At 41.8% G+C, this 26,414-nt stretch overlaps 1 protein-coding gene and 1 long non-coding RNA gene across 2 annotated transcripts in view; one reads left to right on the top strand and one right to left on the bottom strand.

The window, feature by feature from the left end:
• LOC111966390 (isotocin receptor) overlaps positions 1-20,606 on the bottom strand; it is a 38,749-nt gene extending 18,143 nt beyond the window's left edge. Inside the window, exons 1-2 of the mRNA XM_023990988.1 lie at positions 20,530-20,606; positions 18,864-20,028 (exon numbers count right to left, since the gene is read on the bottom strand). Coding sequence (XP_023846756.1) covers positions 18,864-19,785 — 922 coding nt within the window. The 5' untranslated portion in view covers positions 19,786-20,028; positions 20,530-20,606. The remainder of the gene's footprint in view (positions 1-18,863; positions 20,029-20,529) is intronic.
• A 688-nt stretch (positions 20,607-21,294) lies between these two features.
• LOC139028527 (uncharacterized) lies at positions 21,295-24,312 on the top strand. Its single transcript, XR_011480783.1, has 3 exons — positions 21,295-21,441; positions 21,986-23,564; positions 23,768-24,312. It is a non-coding gene; the product is annotated as an uncharacterized lncRNA (long non-coding RNA).
• The last annotated feature ends 2,102 nt before the right edge of the window (positions 24,313-26,414 follow it).

Raw genomic sequence — 26,414 nt, 5'->3', positions numbered from 1 at the left:
CTGGGTAAACAATGTAAGAAAAATACATAAAACTAAATACTGGCATAGTTTCCTGAGAACATGAGAAGCGAGGGTCGGCCATCTCTGTCGGCGCCGGGATGTTCCAAGGTGGGCGCCGATCCTCTGAGGCTTCAGTTGGCACTCGGCTGAGAGTCAGCCTCAGTCGACGTCGTGTGGCCGAATATGTGCCGGTCTTCGTGGCAGTATTACTGTGAGCGGGGATTGAGCCGGCCGATCCGTTGTGAAGTTTCTGGCTCCAACGTATTACTTGGGTCCTCGGCGATTGTGGCTACTCTGGCAGAATGAACTTACACAAGCGCTTGTATAAAGTTAAGCGTTTCAATATTTTAAACAAAGTCCCGATATTTCTCATTGTTTCTCTTGATCAAACAAATTCATTTACATGTAACATTAAATCTTGTAGAGTCCCTCGTTTAAGTAGTAATTTTCAGTATTTTGATACTTTGGCAAAGCAATTGATAAGCATTAAAAACTTAGATGGGGCCCTCCGAGTGGCGCAGCGGTCTAAGACACTGCATCGCAGTGCAAACTGCATTGTTACAGTTGCTGGTTCGATACCGTACCGCCGCGACCGGGAGACCCCATAAGCGACGACAACAATTGGCCCACGCGTCGTCCTGGTTAGGGGGTTTTTGGCGCCGGGATGTCTCACTCCTGTGGCGGTCAGGCGCATGCACGCTGACCACGGTCACCAGGTGTATGTGTTTTCTCTCCGACACACTTGGTGCGGCTGGCTTCCCTAGTTAAGCAGCATTGTGTCAAGAAGCAGTGCGCTTTAGCGGGTTGTGTTTCGGGGACCACGGCTTTCGACCTTCGCCTCTCCCGAGACCGTACGGGAGTTGCAGAGACAAGAAATTGGATATGACAAAAAGGGGGTAAAAAATAAAGAAAGAAAGAAAATGATTCTTAAAAATTGTGGATATTTAGCTAGGCAAGTCAGTAAGACAAATTTCAATTTACATGACAGCCTCACCGGCCAAACCCAGACACGCGGCAATGTGCACCTGGATTCGATCCAGGGCGTCTGTAGTGACGCTCAAGCCTGAGATGCAGTGCTTAGACCGGCTGTGCCACTGGGGCCAATGATGGGTATAATTGTATGTATAAAATGATATAAGTAAATATTTAAATTACTAAATAGGTAAATTTTGTATACATTATTTAAAATTGCATTAGGCCGCTTCTGGGGGGATCGGTAAGATGCTGGCAAAGTCGACTGAATTCAGTAGATTCTGATTCTGGGCAGTCATCATTTTGATTCCGACCGAGTCAACACACCACTCAATCAGTTCTGGTCCCTCCGAAGAGGGACCTTTTGGGCCGATTCCCCCTCACTCATATAGCTGAGTACTAAGAAACTTTTTCAAATTACACTTTCCAAAAAATACAAACCAAGCTCTCCCTCATGGACGGATACTGTTCTAACCTCTTAGGCATTTCTGATTAGATTAAACTCCCCCCCAGAGAGTGTGGTCAGCTGTTGTAAGCCCAATCTCTGACGTTGTAGGCCTCGTGGAACAGGAGAGAGATCGGTCAGTAGTGTTGGGTTAGTCAGTTGTGAAGGGTAGGGGAAACCTAGTCAGTTGCACACTGAATATGCAGTCAACTGAATGTGTCCACGCATGTTAAACCAACCCCTTTGAATCAGAGAGCGGTGCGGTGGGGCTGCCTTAAATCGACATCATACATCATCGGTGGCAGCTGTTGTGGCGGATAACTTCTGCTCAACGGCGGAACGACACGATTTTTTCCACCTTGTTCGGCTGTGGATTTTGGAACCAGCGACCTTTCGTTAAACTGGCCACACTCTTAACCGCTAGGCTACTGCCGCCTCTGGTTGGGTCAGCAGTGTATGGTTGTGTCAGTAGTTGTGTGGTTCAGTTTGTGTGGCAGTATTTGTGCAAGTGGTTGAGTGGTTGAGTATTGTTGTGGGTCAAAAAAATTAAATGTGGTCCATCGTGTTTGGTCCGTAGCCTGCTGTGTGTCAGTAAGTTGTGGGCGTGTATTGTGCGGTTGTGGTCAGTAGTGAAGAGTAGAACAAAGATTCAATAAGCCTAATTTTGGTCACGTTGTTGGCAAGAGGTAGCTGATTTGTTCAAAACTTGCATTGGCTGCTCATTACAGTGGATGGAGTTGGAATGATTGACGTCACAATGGGGCCTTTTTATAATGTTGAGAAAATCCCATTAAAGTGATGAAAAATGGACAAAAATACAACTAAGAGCTACTTATTGTTAAAGAAATAAAAGATATCAAAAAAAGTTGTAATACAAGCACATCGATCTCACGTTCTTAAAGTTGAATGACCGTTTCTTGCTATTAAACGTCGGTAGGAGGAGTAGTGTTCCAATAGAAGAAAAAGAAGGATACGGAGATTAAAAATGGGACGTTGCCTTGCAAGTCCCACTAATACCAAAGTTACCAATAGATTGCCATAAGATTACCCAGTTAATTAACAAATAAATGAAAGATGTTGGGTAGACTTGTAAATTAACTGGGAGCTTGTAACCCTAAACTACAACACAGAACACACCGGTAGACCATCTGTCAGATCACTGTGCAATATGTGTATTAGTAAAATACACATGTAAGTTGGTTTTGTCTGTTTCCCCAGCTCATGCCGTCATCATCTCATGCTGCTGGCCAGCTGAACAGCTGCTGTAACCCATGGATCTACATGTGCTTCCGCAGCGCACGTTCTCGACCTGAGGCAGAACTTCCTAGTGCGTAGCTGCAAGCCCAGCTATTATTTAATTCAATTCAATGCGGTAGACGCTAACCCAATCCACTGCGAACGTGACATGACTCACCCAAGAGTAACCTCCCACAACGCTAGTATCAGAAGCACCAGCCAGCAGGAGCATACACAATACCTCCACCACATTAAGACGCCCTCCTTCCAAGCGTAACCCCCCCCCCCCCCAAGCATCACCTCAAAAACCAAACTTTCCCTCCTTCTCCTGCCCGCTCCAGGGAGTACTCAGCATACTATTGCATTGCACTGCTTTTTTTGTATCAGACAACAGTTGTCAAAAATAGAATGAAAACAATTGATGTTTGTACAATGAAGCAGATTTTGTTGAATGTCTTCCTCTCACAGCAAATTCCTGTGCAATCAGAGTGAATCAATCCATGATTGTTTTCAGACGTATGGATTATGTATTTGGTCTGCGAGGGAGGAACAGTGGTGGTGAAATGGAAAAAATGAATGATCTGACTGTCTGTCACTCCAAACTAGAAGGAGAGGAGAGAGCTTGTGTTAACTTTAACATTTACATTTTAAGTCATTTAGTCAGACGCTCTTATCCAGAGCGACATTACAAATTGGTGCCATTCACCTTATGATATCCAGTGGAAACAACCACTTTACAATAGTGCATCTAAACCTTTTAAGGGGGGGGGGGGTTTAAGAAGGATATACTTTTATCCTATCGCTAGGTATTCCTTAAAGAGGTGGGGTTTCAGGTGTCTCCGAAAGGGGTGATTGACTCCGCTGACCTGGCCGTCGTGAGGGGAAGTTTGTTCACCATGGGTGCTCAGAGCACAGCGAACAAGTTTGAACTGGGCTATAGCGGGAACGTACTCCTCAGAGGTAGGAGGCGAGCAGTGCCAGAGGTGATATAATTCGCTAGTGCCCTTGTTTGGTGTAAGGGCTGAAATCAGAGCCTGAAGTGACGGAGGTGCCGTTCCCCTCACAGCTCGTAGGACAAGCACCAATGGTCTTGTAGCGGATGCCGAGCTCAACTGGAGCCAGTGGAGAGAGCGGAGGACGGGTGACGTGAGAGAACTTACTTAGAGTGTCCTCATCCATGGATTAAAGGCATTAACAGCCACAGGACTCTGTGTCAAAGAGTTCTGTAATAGTGGTTGGGTTGTGATACATGACCAATCCAAGAGGGACAATTTAAACTTGTCAACCTGAAGGTTATAGCTACTCCGCTGTTGCTTATGGTCTTTGTGCATCGCAACCATGTGTAGTTTCACAACACACAGTACGTTTCATATCCAGATTGTGAAATGTCCTAGCTTTATGAAAGAATGGCGATGATCTGTCCCAAGTTGTTAAAGCGGCAATCAGCAGTTGACAACAATGACAAAGAGGTCTACGTGCCCCTGTTTCGGTAAAAAGCTGAAGTCGGTAACACTCTCAAGATTCATAGACAGCCTATGGACACAGGACTGAGCCAATGCCATGATATCAAATAGTATCATTTGAAGGCTAATAAGTGTTTGTTACATTTAACTTTCTTTACAAACATTGGAGTAAACAGCTTATATTTTGGTTTAAGCTTGTATTTGTTGAGGCATTTATAATTATATTCTTTAAGAATCAATGGTACATATATTAATTGTTATAGTTCAAAAATGGATGTAGCAACTGCAGATTGCCCTTTAATGGTTAACTACTTAGTTCTTACAGAAAGCAACTCGAACAAACCTAGCCCCGATTTCCCCCTAGGATGAACACACACCATCCAAAATGTACTTCTATGAAAATATGTGGTGTATTTTGGCAACACATTTTTTTCCCTACATAATATACTCTGTCTGTACTTATTTAAGTGGTAGGCTGGTGTCTTCTTTGTTGCGTAAATAATGATTGAGAAATGGATTGGCACACACTCAGAACACTCTGAATTGGGGGAGAAACCTCATTGTGATTAATGTATTTTAGAAACTAATGTGCATAAGAAAGAGGGTGACACTGCTTATTTGAATCTACTTGACAGCACCGTTGCTTGTAACACATAAAATGTAGTATCCAAAAAGCGATTGGACTTCCTCCCTTTACTGTAAATGTTTTGGTTTGCAAACTTTCGCTTTAAGGCTACTGAACATTAGTAGAAACCATAATTGTCTTATTTGTATTTAGAGTGTTTGTATTTTGGTAAAAGTAACCCTCTTTTTATTTGAAATAAGATATGTATGGGTTTTTGTGTTCTATCAGTGAGTCTGAATTAAATTTTTTGGCTCAATGGGAAGTGTTGAGGCTCTGTAACTCTAAGTTAACCATTCAATTTGTTATAAAAAAAGAGGCTGACTCATGCAAGCATACATTGTCTTAGAAAGAGGAGACAAGTTTAGAGCAATCCTACTTTTGCTTGGTTAATGGTTTCAGTCATTGTTCAAGATCAAACAACCTGCCATGTCAGGATCCAGACCATGGTTCGGAATTGGCTTTGTCTAATCCCTACCTTGCCGATGAGCAGAACTGTTGCTTGTTCCAGGCCTGGTGACAAAAAGAAGGAATGGAAGGGCAATTGGAGACCTGAACAGGGGTGGCAGACCAAAAGGATGTACTGAGGCCACAGAAAGTTTCAAGGCTCTTGTTGTGGATGTTTTGAAATAATAACAATCTGTGATGATCAATATCAAAATAAACCCAGAATAGTGCTCTCGCCCACTCATAAGTCAACCAACAGAAGTAGTTTTGTACATCCTTTCCAATCATACATAAACAAATAAAACCAAATGCCAATATTAACCAAGTTGTGTATCTTTAGTGAGATTATTTAAGCAGATACACTCTGATACCACGCGACTTGGCTAATTGTAGGACGCTGCGACTAGGAACATTCCACTTGTAATTTTAAAACTGGCTCCTTTTTTCCTAATGTTCTTACAGTTTGTACACCCACACAGTCAAAGTTATGGAACTTAAATGTGAATGAAATGTGAACAAATTGACACAATTTAGGATGTGTTGAATCAAATGATTAGTAAAGAAACTGCATCTTATTAATTTTGTAAAAACAAATGATATAATCTTGTTCAAAGCACTACAATTATCTTTTCCATTGCACTACATCGACAATTTCCATTAGGAAAGCAACACACCACAACACACACACACACACCACCACACACACACACACACACACAACACAGCACACACACACACACACACACACGCACACCACACACCACACCACACACACACACACACACACACACACACCATCACACACACACACCACAGCAACACACACACACACAACCACACGATCTGACTGTTATATAGTATATCGATTCAGAATTGGCCAATAAGTAGAGTTGTATCATTGTCGTTACGGGTGTGCCAATGCCGTTAGTGTCACTGGGGTGTTTATGTAATGTGCCGAGGGAGCCATTTTCCTCAGCATCGGCAAGATACCATGTCACTCCTGGGACACAAGTCCTGCCCATGCATGGCTGCCACCCTATATTCCCCATGAACAGACAGCTCTCTGCTTCCAACAGAGCCAGAGCTGTCACCCAAGCCATTGCAAGCTGTCCACAGAGCCTCTTGTGGCACTGGTCGCTGTGCAGCATGTCAGGACTCAAAAGGGCGTTGAGACCTGGCGAGGCCTTGGGCTTCTGGGCTGGAGGTAAGGGTAGCGGGGGGGGATGTCTTGGGAAATATGGAGGAACAACCAGGACTGGTCGTCTGTATGGCGGATAAAAAGGGTGTAGCGTTCGATCGCAAACACGTGTAAAACACTGCGGGAATCACAGTGGTGTGAGTGGTTCTAGACCTCGAGCTGGGATTACAACATGAACCCTGTGCTAGTGACCAGAGGGTTACACAGCTAAACAACATTCAATGACTTTTGGCCTCTGTTCCTTTCCATTACTTGCCTGAAAGAAAAGGAGAATCAAAACAAAATCAAATCATTCAACAACAAAAATTATTGAATGATGACTGATCTGGAAAATCCAATGTATGAACATGCACAAAGTGGATGTCCTCACCGACTTGGAAAAACTATAGTTTGTTAAAAAKAAATTTGTGGTGTGGTTGAAAAACATGTTTTAATGACTCCAACCTAAGTGTATGTAAACTACCGACTTCAACTGTACTCAATCTCTCCCTATCCCRGTCYGCTGTCCCCACTTGCTTCAAGATGTCCACCATTGTTCCTGTATCCAGGAAAGCAAAAGTAAATTAACTAAATTACTATTGCCCCGTAGCACTCACTTTTGTCATAATGAAGTGCTTTGAGATAGATGCTAATTAAGGATCATATCACCTCCACCCTACCTGACAGCCAAGACCCACTACAATTTGCATACCKCCCCAATAGATCCACAGACGATGCAATCGCCATCGCACTGCACACTGCCCTATCCCATCTGGACAAAAGGAATACTTACGTAAGAATGCTGTTCATTGACAACAGCTCAGCGTTCAATACGATAGTACCCTCCAAGATTATCATTAAGCTCGGGGCCCTGGGTCTGAACCCCGCCCTGTGAAGCTGGGTCCTGGACTTCCTGACAGGCCACCCCAGATGCTGAAGGTAAGAAACAACACCTCAACTACGCTGATCCTCAACACAGGGTCCCCACAAGTGTGCGTGCTCAGCCCCCTTCTGTACTGCCTGTTCACCCATAACTGTATGGCCTTTCAAAATCAAATCAAATCAAATTTKATTAGTCACATGCGCCGAATACAACAGGTGAACAGTGAAATGCTTACTTACAAGCCCCTAACCAACAATGCAGTTTAAAAAGATATGGATAACAATAAGAAATAAAAGTAACAAGTAATTTAGGAGCAGCAGTAAAATAACAATAGCGAGACTATATACAGTGAGGTGCTGGTACAGAGTCAATGTGCGGTAGCACCGGTTAGTTGCGTAATATGTACATGTAGGTAGAGTTATTAAAGTGACTATGCATAGATGATAACAACAGAGAGTAGCAGCGATGTAAAAGGGGGATGGTCAATGCAAATAGTCTGGGAAGCCATTTGATTAGATGTTCAGGAGACTTATGGCTTGGGTGTCGAAGCTGTTTAGAAGYCTCTTGGATMTAGACTTGGYGCTCAGGTACCGCTTGCCGTGTGGCAGCAGAGCGAACAGTCTATGACTAGGGTGGCTGGAGTCTTTGACAATTTTTAGAGCCTTCCTCTGACACCGCCTGGTATAGCGGTCCTGGATGGCAGGAAGCTTGGGTCCAGTGATGTACTGGGCCATTCGCACTACCCTCTGTAGTGCCATGCGGTCGGAGGCAGAGCAGATGCCATAACAGGCAGTGATGCAACCAGTCAGGATGCTCTCGATGGCACAGCTGTAGAACCTCTTGAGGATCTGAGGACTCAGGCCAAATCTTTTCAGTTTCCTGAGGGGGAATAGGTTTTGTCGTGCCCTCTTCACGACTGTCTTGGTGTGCTTGGACCATGTTAGTTTGTTGGTTATGTGGAAACCAAGGAACTTGAAGCTCTCAACCTGCTCCACTGCAGCCCCGTCGATGAGAATGGGGGGGGGGGGKGCTCAGTCCTCTTTTTCCTGTAGTCCACAATCATCTCCTTTGTCTTGATCACGTTGAGGGAGAGGTTGTTGTCCTGGAACCACACGGCCAGGTCCCTGACCTCCTCCATATATGCTGTCTCGTTGTTGTCGGTGATCAGGCCTACCACTGTTGTGTCATTGGCAAACTTAATGATGGTGTTGGAGTCGTGCCTGGCCGTGCAGTCAGGAGTGAACAGGGAGTACAGGTTGAGAATGAGCACACACCCCTGAGGGGCCCGTGTTGAGGATCAGTGTGGCGGATGTGTTGTTACCTACCCTTRCCACCTGGGGGCGGCCCGTCAGGAAGTTCAGAATACAGKTGCAGAGGGAGGTGTTTAGTCCCAGGGTCATTAGCTTATTGATGAGCTTTGAGGGCACTATGGTGTTGAACGCTGAGCTGTMGTCAATGAACAGCATTCTCACATAGGTTTTCCTTTTTTCTAGGTGGGAAAGGGCARTGTGGAGTGCAATAGAGATTGCATCATTTGTGGATATTTTCGGCGGTATGCAAATTGGAGTGGGTCTCGGGTTTCTGGGATAAGGATGTTGATGTGAGCCATGACCAGCCTTTCAAAGCACTTCATGGCTACATAYGTTAGTGCCTTGGGTCAGTAGTAATTTAGACAGGTTACCTTAGTGTTCTTGGGCACAGGGACTATGGTGGTCTGCTTAAAACATGTTGATATTTCAGACTCGGACAGGGCGAGGTAATGAAAATGTCAGTGAAGACTCTTGCCAGTTGGTCAGCGCATGCTCGCAGTACACGTCCTGGTAATCTGTCTGAATATTGACCTGTTTAAAGGTCTTACCCACATTGGCTGTGATGTGATATGATCACATCACATCACATCAGTTGATCACACAGTTTTCCCGGAACCGCTGGTGCTGTCATGCATGTTTCAGTGTTATTTGCCTCGAAGCCAGCATAGAAGTAGTTTAGCTCATCTGGTAGTCTCGTGTCACTGGGCAGCTCTCGGCTGTGCTTCCCTTTGTAGTCTGTAATGGTTTGCAAGCCCTGCCACATCCGACAAGCGTCAGAGCCGGTGTAGTGCGATTCGATCTTAGTACTGTATTGACGCTTTGCCTGTTTGATGGTTCGTCGAAGGGCATAGCGGGATTTATTATAAGCTTCTGGGTTAGAGTCCCACTCCTTGAAAGCAGCAGCTCTAGCCTTTAGCTCAGTGCGGGTGTTGCCTGTAATCCATGGCTTCTGGTTGGGGTATGTACGTACGGTCACTGTGGGGACGATGTCATCGATGCACTTATTGATAAAGCCAGTGACTGATGTGGTGTACTCCTCAATGCCATTGGAAGAATCCYGGAACATATTCCAGTCTGTGCTAGCAAAACAGTCCTGTAGCTTAGCATCTGCTTCATCTGACCAGGTTTTATTGATCGAGTCCCTGGTGCTTCCTGCTTTCATTTTTGCTTGTAAGCAGGAATCAGGAGGACAGAATTATGGTCAGATTTGCCAAATGGAGGGCGAGGGAGAGCTTTGTTTGTGTCTCTGTGTGTGGAGTAAAGGTGGTCCAGAGTATTTTTCCCTCTGGTTGCACATTTAACATGCTAATATACATTTGGTAAAACGGATTTAAGTTTTCCTGCATTAAACTCAATCATCAAGTTTGCAGACGACACWAMRGTAGTAGGCCTGAATACCAATAAYGACGAGATACAGGGAGGAGTTGAGGGCCCTGATGAAGGGGTGGAAAACTTCAAGATCCTCGGCRTACACATCACTGACAATCTGAAATGGTCCACCCACACAGACAGTGTGGTGAAGAAGGCGCAACAGCGCCACCTGAGCCACGGCCTGTTCACCCCGCTCTAATCCAGAAGGTGAGATCAGTACAGGTGCATCAAAGCTGTGACCGAGAGACTGAAAAACAGCTTCTATCTCAAGACCATCAGACTGTTAAATAGTCATCACTAGCCGGCCTCCACCCAGTGCCCTGAACTTAGTCACTGTCACTAGCCAACGACCACCCGGGTTACTCAACCCTGGACCTTAGAGGCTGCTGCCCTATGTACATAGACATGGAATCACTGGTCACTTTACTAATGGATCACTGGTCATTTTAATAATGTTTACATACTGTTTTACTCATTTCATATATATATACTATACTGTACTCTATTGTAGTCAATACCACTCCGACATTGCTTGTCTTAATTCCATTATTTTACATTTAGATTTGTGTGTATTGTTTTGAATTGTTAGATACTACTGCACTGTTGGAGCTAGGAACACAGGCATTTTGCTACACCTGCAAAAGCATCTGGTAAATATGTGTGTGACAAATACATTTTGATTTGGTTTGATTTGATTTTAAATCAGATTATCTCGAGGGACAATCGAGGCGGAACAACATGGTTGTGGACGAAACTGCAGAATCTCCACATGAGACCTGGACGGAGTCTGAATACAAAGTGAGGGAAATGATCTCGGAGAAACTGAGGATGGACCACATGAAGATTGAGGTCAAGTTCCTGAGGTTCAAGGACAAGGTAGCTGTTCTGRAAAGAGCCAAGAGCTTGAGAGTAATGTACTATATATTGTTTTATTTTGCTTTGTTTGCTCTTTTCCATATTATGTCTATCTCTGATCATCTATCCAGGAAAGGGCTGAAAATAGCATAATAAATAAATAAATATGAATCTAYGTAGCCTTAGAAATAAGGTTCATGAAATCAATAACTTGCTATCATTAGATAATATTAATATATTAGCCATTTCTGAGATTCACTTTGACAATTAATTTGATGATTATTAAAGTTATTGAAGGTTATTGAAGTGTTATTGAAGTGTTGTGGTTGTGTGTTCACTTGGCACATCTAAAGCCTTTTCTTTTGGGGTATTGCTATTGGCCACCAAGTGCTAATGGTTAGTACCTAAATAATATGTGTGAAATGCTTGATAGTGTATGTGGTTCTACTTTCTTGGGGATCTGATTGTTGATTGGTTTTCATTAAGCTGTCCACTCAAGAGCAAGCTTCTCACTGTAACCAGTGCCTGTAATCTGGTTCCGGTTAGTAATCAACCTACCAGGGTGTTTACAAACACTACAGGAACAAGAACATCCACATGTATTGATCACATTTTTACAATTACGGTAGAACTTTGTTCCAAAGCTGTATCTGAACCCATTGGATGCAGTGATCACAATATTGTGGCTATATCCAGCAAAGCCACAGTTCCGAAAACTGGGCCTAAAATAGTGAGCCGTCGTACTCATGCATAAAATAAACTAATAACGAAAGAAAAGCATTGCAAGTTTGAATTTTGTAAAGTTATTGTTATCGATCAATAATAACAAACCTCCTGGCAATAACAACTTAGATGGAAAGCAACTGAGGATGGTAGCTGACCTTATAGGTACACCTGTCTGAAATATATTTAATCTGRGCCAAGAGGAAAGTCTTTGTCCTCAGGCCTGGAGGGAAGCCAAAGTAATTCCGCTACCCAAGAGTGGTAAAGTGTCCTTTACTGGTTGTAACAGCAGACCTATCAGCTTGCTGCCAGCTCTTAGCAAACTGTTAGGGAAAAAACCAAATACAATGCTATTTCTCTGTAAACAAATTAACAACAGACTTTCAGCATGCTTATAGAGAAGGGCACTCAACATGTACTGCACTGACACAAATGTCTGAAGAAATTGATAATAAGAAGATTGTGGGAGCTATACCGCTAGAATTCAGTGCAGCCGTTGACATTATTGACCATAACCTGCCGTTAAGGAAACGTATGTGTTATGGCTTTTCAACCTCTGCCATATTGTGGATCCAGAGTTACAGTGCATTTGGAAAGTATACAGAACCGTTAAATTTTTTCACATTTTGTTACAATACAGCCTTGTACTAAAATTGTTAAATGTTTGTTTTTCCCTCATCAATCGACATACAATACCCCATAATGACAAAGCAAAAACAGGTTTAAATTATTTTTTTTGCACATTTATTACTTTGTTGAAGAACCGATTACAGCTTTGAGTCTTCTTGGGTATGACGCTACAAGCTTGGCACACCAATTTGGGGAGTTTCTCCCATTCTTCTCTGTAGATCCTCTCAAGCTCTGTCAGGTTGGATGGGGAGCGTCACTGCACAGCTATTTTAAGGTCTCTCCAGAGATGTTCGATCGGGTTCAAGACCGGGCTCTGGCTGGGACACTCAAGGACATTCAGAGACTTGTCCCGAAGCCGCTCCTGCGTTGTGTTGGCTGTGTGCTTACGGTCCCAGTCTGAGGTCCTGAGCACTCTGGAGCAGGTTTTCATCAAGGATCGCTCTGTACTTTGCTCTGTTCATCTTTCCCTCGATCCTGACTAGTCTCCCAGTCCCTGCCGCTGAAAAACATCCCCACAGCATGATGCTGCCACCACCATGCTTCACCGTAGGGATGGTGCCAGGTTTCCTCCCGACGTGACGCGTGACATTCAGGCCAAAGAGTTCAATTTTGGATACATAAGACCAGAGAATCTTGTTTCTCATGGTCTAAGTCCTTTAAGTGCATTTTGGCAAACTCCAAGAGGGCTCTAATGTGCTTTTTCCCCACAGTTTGTTCGGGTGGCCAGCGCTAGGAAAAGTCTTGGTTGTTCCAAACTTCTTCCATTTAAGAATGATGTAGGTCAAATGTGTTCTTGGGGACCTTCAATTCTGGAGAAATGTTTTGGTGCCCCTGTGGGACCTTTTATAGACAGTTGTGTGCCTTTCCAAATCGTGTCCAGTCAATTGAATTTACCACGGATGGACTCCAATCAAGTTGTAGACATATCTCAAGGATGATGAACTGAAACAGGATGCACCTGAGCTCGAGTCTCATAGCCAAGGTTCTGAATACTTATGTAAATAAGGTATTTCTGTTTTTTATTTTGAATAGATTTGCAAACATTTCTAAAAACCTGACTTCGCTTTGTCATTGTGGGGTATTGTGTGTAGATTGATGAGGATTTTACTTATTTAATCAATTTTAGAATAAGGCTGTAATGTAACAAAATGTGGAAAAGGTCCATGGGTCTGAATACTTTCCGAAAGCAATGTATATTTAGGATATTGTTTTACAGCTTTGCCATTCTATTATTTATTTTACAAAATCATCTTATTTGATTATGTTATATATTTTACACGTGATGATGCCAAACAGAGGGCCAGAGATAATTACAGACACCTGTGATAATCTGAAGTACCCAAAAGGACCACATTAAATCCTTGAAAGTTACCAAAATTCTGATAGTTTATTGGTAAACATCCAAAGTTTCTATTACCCACCGTTTGCAACCCTTTTTGTGATAGACATTCATTTGTTTGAAGATATAAAGGTAATTTTTAAAGATTACATCTGATGGAATGGTTTGATTTCTATTGATCTCATTCACATGTTGTAATAATCTACATTTCACCTTAAAGTCGTATAAACATGGTTGTTGTGAAATGCCAGCCTGTCTCAATATGTTCTTATCCTATGGATCTTCTGAGGACCAACATGAGGAAACCACTTTCATCCTAATTAATTACCCCCCCTTCTATCTCTACTACTCATTAATGACATCCCTGATTGGATTGTTCTTGACACAAACACAAACACACACACACATAAACACATACACACCAACACAATAGGCACACCCAGATAGCATTCACAACGGAAATGGTAATAAAGCTACCGGGGGAGACAGACAGCAGTGATGCAGAGTGGCCTGCAGTGTTGCGTAGGTTGACATTTATGCCACAGATGTAGGATCTTAATTTGAGCCAGATGGCTACAGCAGGGAAATAATCCTGCAGCAACAGGAAATGTGGATTATTATGTGGATTATAATTAATGGACATTTTTGTAGGGGTTGATACATTTTTCATAAGGGAAAATCAAATCTGAAATTTCAAAATGGAAATTACAAACTTCATAAGCCTTTTTAAGTTAATTTCCTGCATTGCAGTAGAGTTCTCCTGCAACAGAGTGATCAAATGAAGATCCTCCATCTGTATGTCACCGGCGAATTGACATATGGTAAATTAGTTTGAGATTAATGGAATGGGCCCATGTCCTGTATTCAATTAACCTCTTCTGATTGCTAATCTCTCTCCCTTCGTCTCTCTCCACCCCGTGTTCCGCTTGCATCGTCTTTAATGGCTGGCCCTCCAGCTCTGATATGAAGGTTGCTCAAATTGAAATCACTGGGAACAATCGGCGGAATGCTACAGCAGCCGCGCCAAGTAATTAGGAGCTAATTGATTCATCAGTCATTAAGGCTGTGAGTTATGGGTGCACAAGTGTCCGGATGTGAACAATGTAAATCATTCTATTGTCTGGCTTTTACAGTGTCAGAGCAGGGAGGACACATGCTTAGTCTGGACCGGGGATAGGCCTAGGGCCTACACAGTTTCCTAACTGAAATTATTGTGGGGGGAAAAGCTTGCAGTGATGCAAAAGTAAAGTGGAATTGATCTATTAGATGTCTCAAATGAAAACGTAATATAGAAAAAAGTAAACTCCACCATATGACAAGTCATAATGCCCTGCAGCTTTAGGATGTCCTGCAGCTATGAAGTAGTTACACTGTAATTCCATTGCTTTATAACTTTCAGCCACAAAGTTACACCACTTCAATCTCAAAGGAACACAAGACAGTATGATAGATGAATGAATAACTCAATAAATTTCCTCTGTAAAATGTATAACCTTGCTCTTGTGAGGGAGGGAGGAATTTGAATTAATGCAGCTTGGCATTGGATCATTTATCTTTTCACTGAGGCATGAAAGGTGGTTAGTGAGATCTTAAGAAACCACAAGGGGTACTAAGCAGCAGTCAAACGGACATACACAGACTAAAACTGACACAAAGCTTCTTTGATCTAACTCTGTTAGGCATTGCCATGCAGAGCTTCCTTGTTTGGATATTATTTACCAGCAAATAATGGTTCCATTAAACGGAAGTCAAAATGTAAATGAATGTTCTGTGTAGGCTACTGTGCATTCAATACATATGCTAAATGTCTTCACACAGCACAGCCAGATCACATATCATGACTATTAAACATTCTTATGGCTTTGTAAAAGGAAGGAGCGTGCGTGAGAATGGGGCCAATATGTGATTTGAAGGAAGGAATTCTGATCAAAATAACCATTGGTAGATTAGCTCATGGTATCGTTCACAGGAGATGATAAATCACACAAACTCACAAATTTGAATGCAGAAAATTCTTCCCTTCATTGGTAAATCTGCTCAACTATCAGGTTCTGTACTGACTAATGACCACAGCCTGATTGGCACGATCATCTGAGTTTAATATCAACACTATTTCAGAGGATTTACTATGCCAGAACAGCTGAGTAGTAGAATTCCTAAAGAAGACTGTACAAGAGAGGGGCCTTGCTTTTCTCACATTTTATTTTGGCTCTCAGCCAACCACTGACCTGGCTATCAGATGCTCCATACTATTATTTCAATGGAAGCTGGTACAATAGCTCTCTTTWAGTCTCTGATCACGTTTGTTGTTTGAGTCTACACAGCTGAAAAGGACTTCCCTGTTTTAATAAAAGATGCATCTAACATTATGTATAATGCTGTACTTTTAAAATGACCGTAACAACAATGAGGCTTGGTGTCTGTTTAATAAACATCCTGTAAAATGCAGAGAAGAACATACAGTGGCCATAGTGAAAAAGGAGTCCATGGGGACTGGGCAGACTGCCGATTAATATAGTCAGTGCCAGTCAGCGTCACACAGAGCAGAGGGTGAGTCAGTGTAGGGAAAATGGAGGCTGTACACTCAGGAATGGACAAGGGTATGGACACAGTTCATAGATGGGCTGCCTTTCCCACCTGGACAAAACCAACATCTATGTAGTAAAAAAAAAAGCTGTTTAACTGGGCAAATCCACTGATTGTGTGTTGTCCTCAGAAGGGTTAAAAAGTCTCCAGTGGAAGCTGCACTCCTAAGAGGTTGTCTTTGGGAGATCACAGGCTGTGTATTTCTGTTCAAGGATGATAATAAAAGCACTGTAAATAAATGCTATTTTCTAGTAGGGAACAACAGCCTGCCTGCTTGAACATGGCACACCCCAACAGGCTTACAGGGACAAAGCCTACATTATAAACTGGATGGTTCAAGCCCTGAATGCTGATTGGCTGACAGCCATGGTATATCAGACCGTATACCTCAGGTATGACAAAATATGTATTTTTACTGCTCTAATTATGTTGGTAACCAGTTTATAATAGCAATAAGGCACCTTGGGGGTTCATGGTATATGGCCAATATACCACGGCTAAGTGCTGTATCCAGGCACTCCGTGTTGCATCGTGCTTAAGAACAGCCCGTAGCCATGGTATAATAGCCATATATCACACCTCCTCGTGCCTTACTGCTTAAGTATACTTACTCATCTTGGATCATCCTGCAAACTTCATGAGAACTTTGGCTGAGAATATTATTTTCCATACTTTTCCATACACGTGTAATGCAAAATTGTTTGGGGAATATAATGACTGTTTACCAACTTGTTCAATTTCCTGGTGTTTGTCTTGGGATGTTGGGAAATATAACTAATATGTGATAGAGCTGCTATGGGGATCAGGAGGGGACAGCACAGAACAGTTGCGTTTAACTAGGTAAGAACAAATTCTTATATTCAATGACGGCCTACCCCGGCCAAACCCCCCCTAACCTGGATGCCGCTGGGCCAATTGTGCGCTGCCCTATGGGACTCCTGATCACAGACGGTTGTGATACAGCCTGGGATCAAACCAGGGTCTGTAGTGATACCTCTAGCACTGAGATGCTGTCCCTTAGACCACTGCACCACTCAGGATACATAGTGCTGTGGTGTAACTCTGATGTCTTTCAAATGTATGGATAGTCTCACTTTGATTTACCACGCTCCTTTAGCTGTTTACAGCTTCAATAATATATTAAACTTCTTCAAAGGATAGAACATAAACAAAATCCCAACCCCAATCAGAAGGCCAGAAGGCCATCTACTGTATTTGGTTTAGCACAGATTGCTCAATTGCTCAATCCAAGCCAGTATATAGCCTAATGTAAATAGGCCTGGCTAAGTATGTAAATTGTGATTGACCGGGTATCGAACCCTGGCCATACTATATAGCACACAGAGCTAAACACTGATATTACTCATCCCAGGAGCATTGGTCAGTCACTGAACCACCATTAAACAGGCTATGTTTTTATGATAAAAATCCCCATATTCTCATATTTGCAAAGTCTGGACTTGAGGAGGTTTATGAAAACAACAGTGTAAATGTGTATGCCTTCATGCCAGTCATTATAGGCCAATTTGGTTGGGGAAGAATGTCCCCCCAAAAAGTATACAAAACTGCAACAAGCAGGGGTAGCATAGGCTATTGGATGAAAACCAACTCAGATCTGCTCAAATTATTTAATAACATTGGGTGTGGCCATAAGGCGGGTCATTAAGAAATGAATTGCACTGGTAGGCTGTCTGCTCCATTGAAGCACGTGCTCCCCTGTGTGCTTGACCGAGGAGATGACACGCGTGGCCCCAATATTACCTGTCACTCTTGCGCTCCGACGTGCCTCCCAGGTAACAACAGAAGAGCTCAGCATGCAGCCCACACGCATAATCTGATTAATGATTCACTGCAGGAAGGCTCAGATGGTTGGGGCCTCAGAAACACATCCACGCAGAGGTGTGCACAAACCATGGAGATTACAGTCCGGAAAGACTGCTTTCAGTGACTTAAGTTATTTTTAGTTGCATGGACATTTGAAGCGGTAGCCTATGCCTACTTTGCTTCGCTTCAGTGGAGGGGTATTGCAATTAAACGACCCTCTCAATGTTGTTACTGTTCGTTATGGCGAGTGAATCAAATGGAGGTGGTGTTTTTAGATTTCATWAAAAGTCTGTAACAATTCTGGACAACCATTGTAATATTCAGGCCACTTCTAAAATTAAGGATATTTTGACCTATATAGACCTATATGAAACGAATATAACGAGATGATATTTTTCATACATATTTGTTCGGGGTCGCTCCACCCGTATCTCCACAAGTCACCATAACATTCTATAGGTGGGCAGAGCTTCATTTGCCTCATGGTATTTTTGTTGGCTGGAGGCACACCATAGCCTATGATGGGCTGCGGATTTATTTAAATTTATTTTGTAATTTCATCCACTGCATGTGGGTAGGATATTACTTTATATGATGCGTCTAATTTTCCTTTACAACGGCATACATCATTTGATGTTCCTCAGGTTGGCAAAAATGTAATGCGTAAAAGTGCAATGTCCAACCTGTGCGAATTTCAATTGACTTTCAGTGGAAAAGGCTGTTGGAATATGTTGTATTATCATCTTGGCTATTTGGTGAAAATGAACCTAACATTACGCACACCGCATTATAAGCCCCGAACCAGAATACCTTCCGAGCGTTTTAAAGTAAACATGGACATTTAATTTCAAGATGGATATATTAATGGCAACAGTCTAGAACTGCGAAGCCGCCTGGTTAAAATATTTCATTTTACGCACGGAATCTCAAACTGCAGAAATAATTTGCATGGTTATTTTCGAGGTGGAGTTTGAATTTACCTTCTCGAGGCGCCGTTGGATCCCAAGCCGTCCACATCTGCACAGTGAAGAAAGGAGTCCAGCAAACGATATACGCCAGAACTATGACAAATGTCATTTTAACTGTAGTTATCTTCGCTTTGGAGATGAGCTTTACACTGCTCACCCGGGCGAGCGCATGACCTTTCGAAGTCTTCGGGGTGAGGCTTATGCACTGGTCCCTCTTGGTTTTCATTCTAAAGTTTTGCCATATCTTAAAGCTTATTAGTCCATAGCATAGGCTCAGGATGGCCACTGGTATGATGTAGATGGTAAGGCTAATCCAAGTTATATACGCTTTGGCACCCCAGGGTTCCACGAAGTCACCCCAACAATCATACACTCCAGAGCCAACGTCCTTCAGGGAAAAAATGTACATTTGTGGGCTGCTGAACACTAGGCTGAGGACCCAGGAGATAATCACGTAGAAACGGTCTTTTCGCTTGTGCAGAGACCGAAGCGGCTGACAAATCGCCAAGCACCTGTCTATAGACATCAAAACAAGCATATAGGTAGATGCGAACATCCCGACGATCTGGAAGTATTTCACCAACCTGCACAGGATATCGGGTCCATAGAAACGGAAAGTAATGTCCCAGATAAGTTGTGGCAAGACCTGAAATATAGCCACAACGAGATCCGCGATGCTGAGGTGTTTCATGAAGTAGTACATTCGGGACTGTGTGTGCTTGGTGGTGTGAATGGCCACCAGGACGCACAGATTCCCAGCCAGCGCCAGGAGCAGGACCAGGGCGAGCACAGTCACCTCCACTTTAGCCACCTCCTCATTCCGTTTCAGGGGGTTTGTTTGATTTCCCCCGGTGGTCCCGTTGCCAAGGGTTGAGTTCCCCAATGATTCGTTAAATGGCCAAAAGTCCTGCTCATTTAGTGTACTACTTTCCATTGTGTTGACCGTATTCTCTCTCAGTCCAACCGCGACGAAAAATCATGCAATAGCAGCAATGTTCAGCCACCCTACATTGGAGGGTTGTTTTAAACGTCTTCTTTGGCTCTTCATCTAACAGGTGTCAAGACAAAGCATCCGAGTGTGGAGCTGGGTTGWTACCATTTACACACGATGGGAAAACGGAATCCCAATTTTGCGCTGAAGCTTTATTTCTTATTCATAGCCAAATAGGACCAGACACTGGTGAGCAGGAAATAGAGAAAACACATTAACGTCTTGTTTCAATTAAAAACAATTAAATTATATAAAACTAAATTAAATGGGAAATCTGCGATTCAATTTCTTTACTTTTAATTTAATTATATATAGGCCTAACCATTGATTTTAGAAGAATATACATTCTACAGTAAATGCCTCATACCCCATCAGAACCCAAAATATAAGCTTATTTTACTCCATTGTTTGTAAACAATGTAATTATAAACAAACATTGTATAGTCTCAAAACATGGTTAAAACTAGATTTTTTCTGATAATTTTTATTGTTTGAACAGCAGATTGCCCCTTTGAATGAAAAAAATAAACGGAACCACAACATATAATTTAAGAAACTATTGAAACTAACAAAAAATTCCGCAGCACATGGTCTATGGATAGTCTCCAGCCATCTAAATAATATTTTAACATTGCCTAAAAGTAATAGCATGATGGGTTTTCCTAATGTAAATGTAGGCCTACTTACATGTGCATCTGCTTTACCGTCTTGTAAATTGAGTACTGGAACTAAACGCAGTGAGACCTGAAAGTGAAGCATCCAGCCTCCCTCACTWGTAGGGATCGGATTGGCCAGCAGCATGATATTTATACCACTTGTATATCCCTGGCCAAGATTATGCAGGAGAAATTGATTTCCACATTATTTCCACTAGGTGTCCATGTGCGCACTCTAATAGATAAATGCCTAATGTCTAACCATTCACTACATCTAAAATGATTTTTTTTTTTATAGATAGTGATCTGTTTTTAAAAAAATGAAGTGGTCATCATCATTTAGGCTACCCTAGTAACCAATATGCAAATAAAGGCATCATAATGAAATATTCACAAGTAAATGGGTAATTACACTATATAGGTATCTAAATATATGGACACTAGCTTTAATAACTAGTTGACAGCATTAGTTGATTCGGCTACAACAAGGCTAGGCTAGTGCAGCATTTAATTATATTCCATCAATGCCTCTGAAACACTAAAATGTTACCTTTCCTCGGCAGCCTGCTGCTCAAGGTTGCCAATGTGAATCATTAACCGAATTTAGGCAAGTTATGTTGTTACAAATGTCGACTAGATCCATATTTAACCTTAAAATKGCATATTTGCCTCATTGACTGCTACTGTGCAGTGACATGTTTTATAAAGCCTTTCGGCAGAGAAACCTATTTTGTATGCCAGTGATGAACTGCACCAGAGTACGTGTATATTAGTACGCGATAAATGGCGGCGTGCTGCTTGGCCGCTCACAGTGGCTCGCTTGTGGGTGTGCTGGCAGCATATAGCAGCTTTTTGATTGTGCGTCAATAATTCAAGATAGCAAGTTTGTATGAAGGTCTGGTTCTTACATTGGTAAATCTCTACTTCCTGAATTTATTCACAGGTAAATAGTAATATTCTCTAAACCGCTCTGGTGACAAATACACTTTGCTTCCCTGTTTCCAATCGTCCACATGACTGGGAGAACCTATTCAAGGAAGTAAATACATTTCGAAAACGTAATAAAAACGATACATTATTAGCTAACTAGCTACAGTGCAGGCAAGCTCAAATGAGCTGCCAACGTAGCCAGCTAGCTATCTAKCCAACTTTACATACTGTATAGCTAGCTAGCTAAGTTAATTAAATATCACCAGCGACCTAACTTCATATTAGCTAGCCATCTTGATGTATTTATCATTGTAAAAAACTAACTAACTCCAAATGCATTTGTAGGTAGCTAGCTAACAGCCATGCAGGAGGGTGAAAGGATAGCAGCCCCAACTGTCAAAGTGAGAGAGTAGGTTATTCTGGATAGGGCAGGTACTTTTGTGTAGTTCCAGTTCCTAGAAGTGAGTACAGAGATAATAGTAACATAATATTCAGTGCTGTCTATTTTGAGTATAACGAAGTCTGTTTCTTGTGATGTTTTCTTGCCTCATATACAGAGAGCTGCTAAAGCCTGTCAGCAGACGAAGAGGTCCCAATGAAGAGCAGTGGTTCTCAGTCCTGGTCCTGGGGACACAAAGGGGTGCACATTTTTGTTTTATCCTTAGCACTATTGTACACAGCTGATTCAAATGACCAACTCTTCATCCAGCTTCAAGTGGTATTTATGTATTCATTTGTGATGCTATCCTTGTTATGATCCTGCTGTTGTCACATGCTACACGTGCACATGTGTGTGCATATGCATCTATGTTATCATGATTTGTTATAAGAGATATTATAAACTGTGTGGATCGAGCCCTGAATGCTGATTGGCTGACAGCCATAGTATATCAGACCATATACCACAGGTATGACAAAACATTTATTTTTACTGCTCTAATTACGTTGGTAACCAGTTTATAATAGCAATAAAGCATCTTGGGGGTTTGTGGTATATGGCCAAAATACCACAGCTAAGGCCTATATCCAGACACTACACGTTGCGTTGTGCCTAAGAACAGCCCTTAGCCGTGGTATATTGGCCATATACCACACCCCCTCAGGCCTTATTGCTTAATTATACTTTAGTAATCCACAATTACCTGGTGTCTAATAATGCCATCTTCCATATTCCTACAGATACCTTGCAATTGAAGATTCCTTCAAAACAAATGTATCTAACTACCCTACAGTTACTATGCAGAGCACTGCAAGGTTGGGTGACCAGGGCCATCTGGGACTGCCTCCTAGGGGAATTCAGCATGTGAATGCTACCTGTTTCCTGCATAACTTCATGAGGATGGACACGAGGACCAGGAGGGGATCTGCAGCTCGTCGCYGTGTGCCAGAGGAGAGGTCTGCTCTCTGCAGATTGTTTCAAGGATGGGGGCCAACAACGCAGCAAGGGAGGAAATCCGTGTGYGGGAGATCTTCATCTCCTACTTCTTTGAAGAGGGTGCTGTTCCCTGGCAACACCATAGACTACACTATGCACAACCAAAGGCTCTTTTAAGAGCCATCTACATTGCTAAAAAAGTATTCTTCCATTTACTTAGCTATGTCTACTGCAGTTATTCAATTCCCAGTGTATCTCCCTTTGATTTCTACTTCTCAGGTAAGGGCTCTGTTTGTCTGTACAAAAACAAAACAGGATCTTTTAAGAGTCACCCATATTGATATTTTTTTTTACAATTAGACACCCTACAACCCACACCTACACACTCGCGTATCAATCTGATTGATGGATTGTGTTATGCAGCAAGCAGGCTCAGGTGTATAACTGGCTTCTTCCATCTTCAAAGAATAGGAAAGAGGACCAACCATGGAGACTTCATTATTTATATAACTACTCTATATTGTTTGTCCTCATGTGTCTGCATGTTTTTAAGTATAAATAACTCTGTAGCCACTTAGTGTGGACACCAGGACACACACAGGTTCCTGTTGAACACTGTCTTTTTAATGACCTTTTCTCAATATCAGTCTCTCTCCTTCACTTCACAGCCTTCTCCCTAAATCCTCTAGGTTATATCAGCTGTGTCGGTAAACCCCTCCCGCATCTGAACTGTCTACATAGAGGGCACAGCATGATCAGAGGTGAGACGTGGTCGGGTCAACAGGAAGTATTATTAAAGATATGCTTTACATTGAAGTACAGATAGAGATGTAGTAGTCCCAGAGTTAATGATCCAAGGTCAGTTTTGTATTTCACATGCTGATTATGATGACTGACAGTGTTAGCATGATTAAGCCTTGTGTTTTTTATTCTATCTTTCTATCCATCTGTCTCTCGTCTGCAGGTATGTTTTGATGAGAGAGGAAGCCAACTTCCAGTCCCGTCATCACCACCTCACCCACTCTTAAGATAACCTTCGGACCAACTGGGGGCCCAAGGCTGGTTAGGAGACACCACTAGATACACTATTATGTAATTGTGATGAACTGAGAGAATATTAGAGTAGCACTGTAATTCATTAATCTTATGCCTTCCCTGCTCCTCTTACCAATTTCCCTTTCTCTCTTTTACTCTCTCACACCTCTCTCCCCACCTCTTCTTTCTACCTCACTGTGTTTTATAATGCACACCAGATGTGCATTGAAGAACAGATTCAACTTGTGTTTATAATATAATATTACAATTATAATATTTATAATGCATGTATTATGTATTTATAACACTTGGATAATGAACTTCTTTCAATAAAGCGTTTCACATTCTCTACTGGTTGAAATTGTCTCTCACTTGATGAAATACTATACCTATCCTCAGATCAGTGCAGATGAAGGAAATTAGATATTGAGATGAATAGGTTTTAGAGTATTTACGTGATTCATAGGAAGTGTAGTGTACTGTTTAAATTCTGTTTCTGAATATATGAATAAAAAATCATAGCTAGCTTCTGAATGTTTTTGGTCACAGGTGCAGGAATGGCTGAAGAATTACAACATTTGCCTCGAACTAACGCTGCAGACAGCAAAACTGGGTGATTTGAAAAGTCATAGTCAATCAATCAGTAATATAATTATTTTAGCAAAAAAAAGTATCTTTAATTTACAATCTGTAGAAGCTATGAGAATAGAAAGGTTCAGTACTTTTGTGAAGCATCACAGCACAGTTGAAAAATATATGGCAAATGGAAATCCAAAATGGATGGTTTTAAGAGATAGATGGGAGCGGTTGAATGGAGCTGAAGGGTGGGACTAATACCAAGATAACCAATGTAAAATGTATATAGGTTCAGACATTTTGTGAAATAGCACAGTTACAAATAGAAATCAAACTGGATGGAGATCAGAGATAGAGGAAGGACTAAAAACAAACAAAATATAACTATTGTAAAATAGATTGTGTCTGTAAAATGTGTATAATATGTATAAACTGAAGGTAGATGTCACGGCCGTTAAAAGAAGAGGACCAAGGTGCAGCATTGTGAGCGTACATTTTCCTTTATTGAATAAAAATGACACAGAACAAAACAATAAACACTACAAAACAAACTGTGAAGCTAAAGGCTATGTGCCTTAAACAAAGTCAACTTCCCACAAAACACAGGTGGGAAAAATGGCAGCCTAAGTATGGTTCTCAATCAGAGACAACGATAGACAGCTGTCCCTGATTGAGAACCCTACCCGGGCAAAATATAGAACTACAAAAAAAAACATGAAGTGCATGCATATCGATAAATAAAAGCCAGTTGAATAGGCAGGCCCTGAAACAGAGCCTCGTTTTCAGATTTTTCACTTCCTGTATGGAAGTTTGCTGTCAAATGAGTTCTGTTTTACTCACAGATATAATTCAAACAGTTTTAGAAACTTGAGAGTGTTTTCTATCCAATAGTAATAATAATATGCATATTGTATGATCTAGAACAGAGTACGAGGCCGTTTCATTTGGGCACGATTTTTTCCAAAGTGAAAACAGCGCCCACGTATTGACAAGAAGCTTCATAATTCTTTAAAGAATAATGTGCAAATATTGTACAATCCAGGTGTGCAAAGCTTTTAGAGACTTACCCTGAAAGACTCACAGCTATAATCGCATCGCTGCCAAAAGTGATTCTAACATGTATTAACTCAGAGGTTTGAATAATAATCTAATCAAGATATATTAATGTTTTTATTCCATTAATTTAAAAAAATAGCATTTTTCTTTTACTTTGACATTACAGAGTATTTTGTGTAAATCGTTGACAAAAAATTACAATTAAATCAATTTTAATTCCAATTTGCAACACAACAAAATGTGGACTACTTTCTGAAGGCACTGTAAATCACACCCAACATCTACATCCCACATCCCCCTAACCCATCCAAAGCTGTTCCTCATTCCAGTCACTTCTCCATTCTCCCACAGATTCCAGGGGCTGTGGAATTCCCACTGGCCCTGATGAGAAGGATAGTGATATATGTATCTATAGGCTATATGTACAGTGCATTCGGAAAGTATTCAGACCCCTTCACTTTTTCCATATTTTGATATGTTACAGCCTTATTCTGAAATGGATTAAATACATTTTTTCCTCATGATTCTCTACACAATACCTCATAATGACAAAGCGAAAACAGGTTTATAGAATGTTTTGCGAATTTATTAAACATAAAAAACAGAAATATCTTATTTACATAAATATTCAGACCCTTTGCTATGAGGCTCAAAATTGAGCTCAGGTGCATCCTGTTTCCATTGATCATCCTTGAAATGTTTCTACAACTTGATTGGAGTCCACCTGTGGTAAAATCAATTGATTGGACATGATTTGGAAATGCACATACCTGTCTATATAAGGTCCCACAGGTGACAGTGCATGTCTGAGCAAAAACCAAGCCATGAGGTCGAAGGAATTGTCCGTAGAGCTCCGAGACAGGATTGTGTCGAGGCACAGATCTGAGGAAGGGTACCAAAACATTTCTGCAGCATTGAAGGTTCCCAAGAACACAGTGGCCTCC

Source organism: Salvelinus sp. IW2-2015, linkage group LG1 (genome assembly GCF_002910315.2).
Source record: "Salvelinus sp. IW2-2015 linkage group LG1, ASM291031v2, whole genome shotgun sequence".
Lineage (NCBI taxonomy): Eukaryota > Metazoa > Chordata > Actinopteri > Salmoniformes > Salmonidae > Salvelinus > Salvelinus sp. IW2-2015.
The sequence above is the reverse complement of the archived record's forward strand: the minus strand, read 5'-3'. Positions and strand labels throughout refer to the sequence as shown.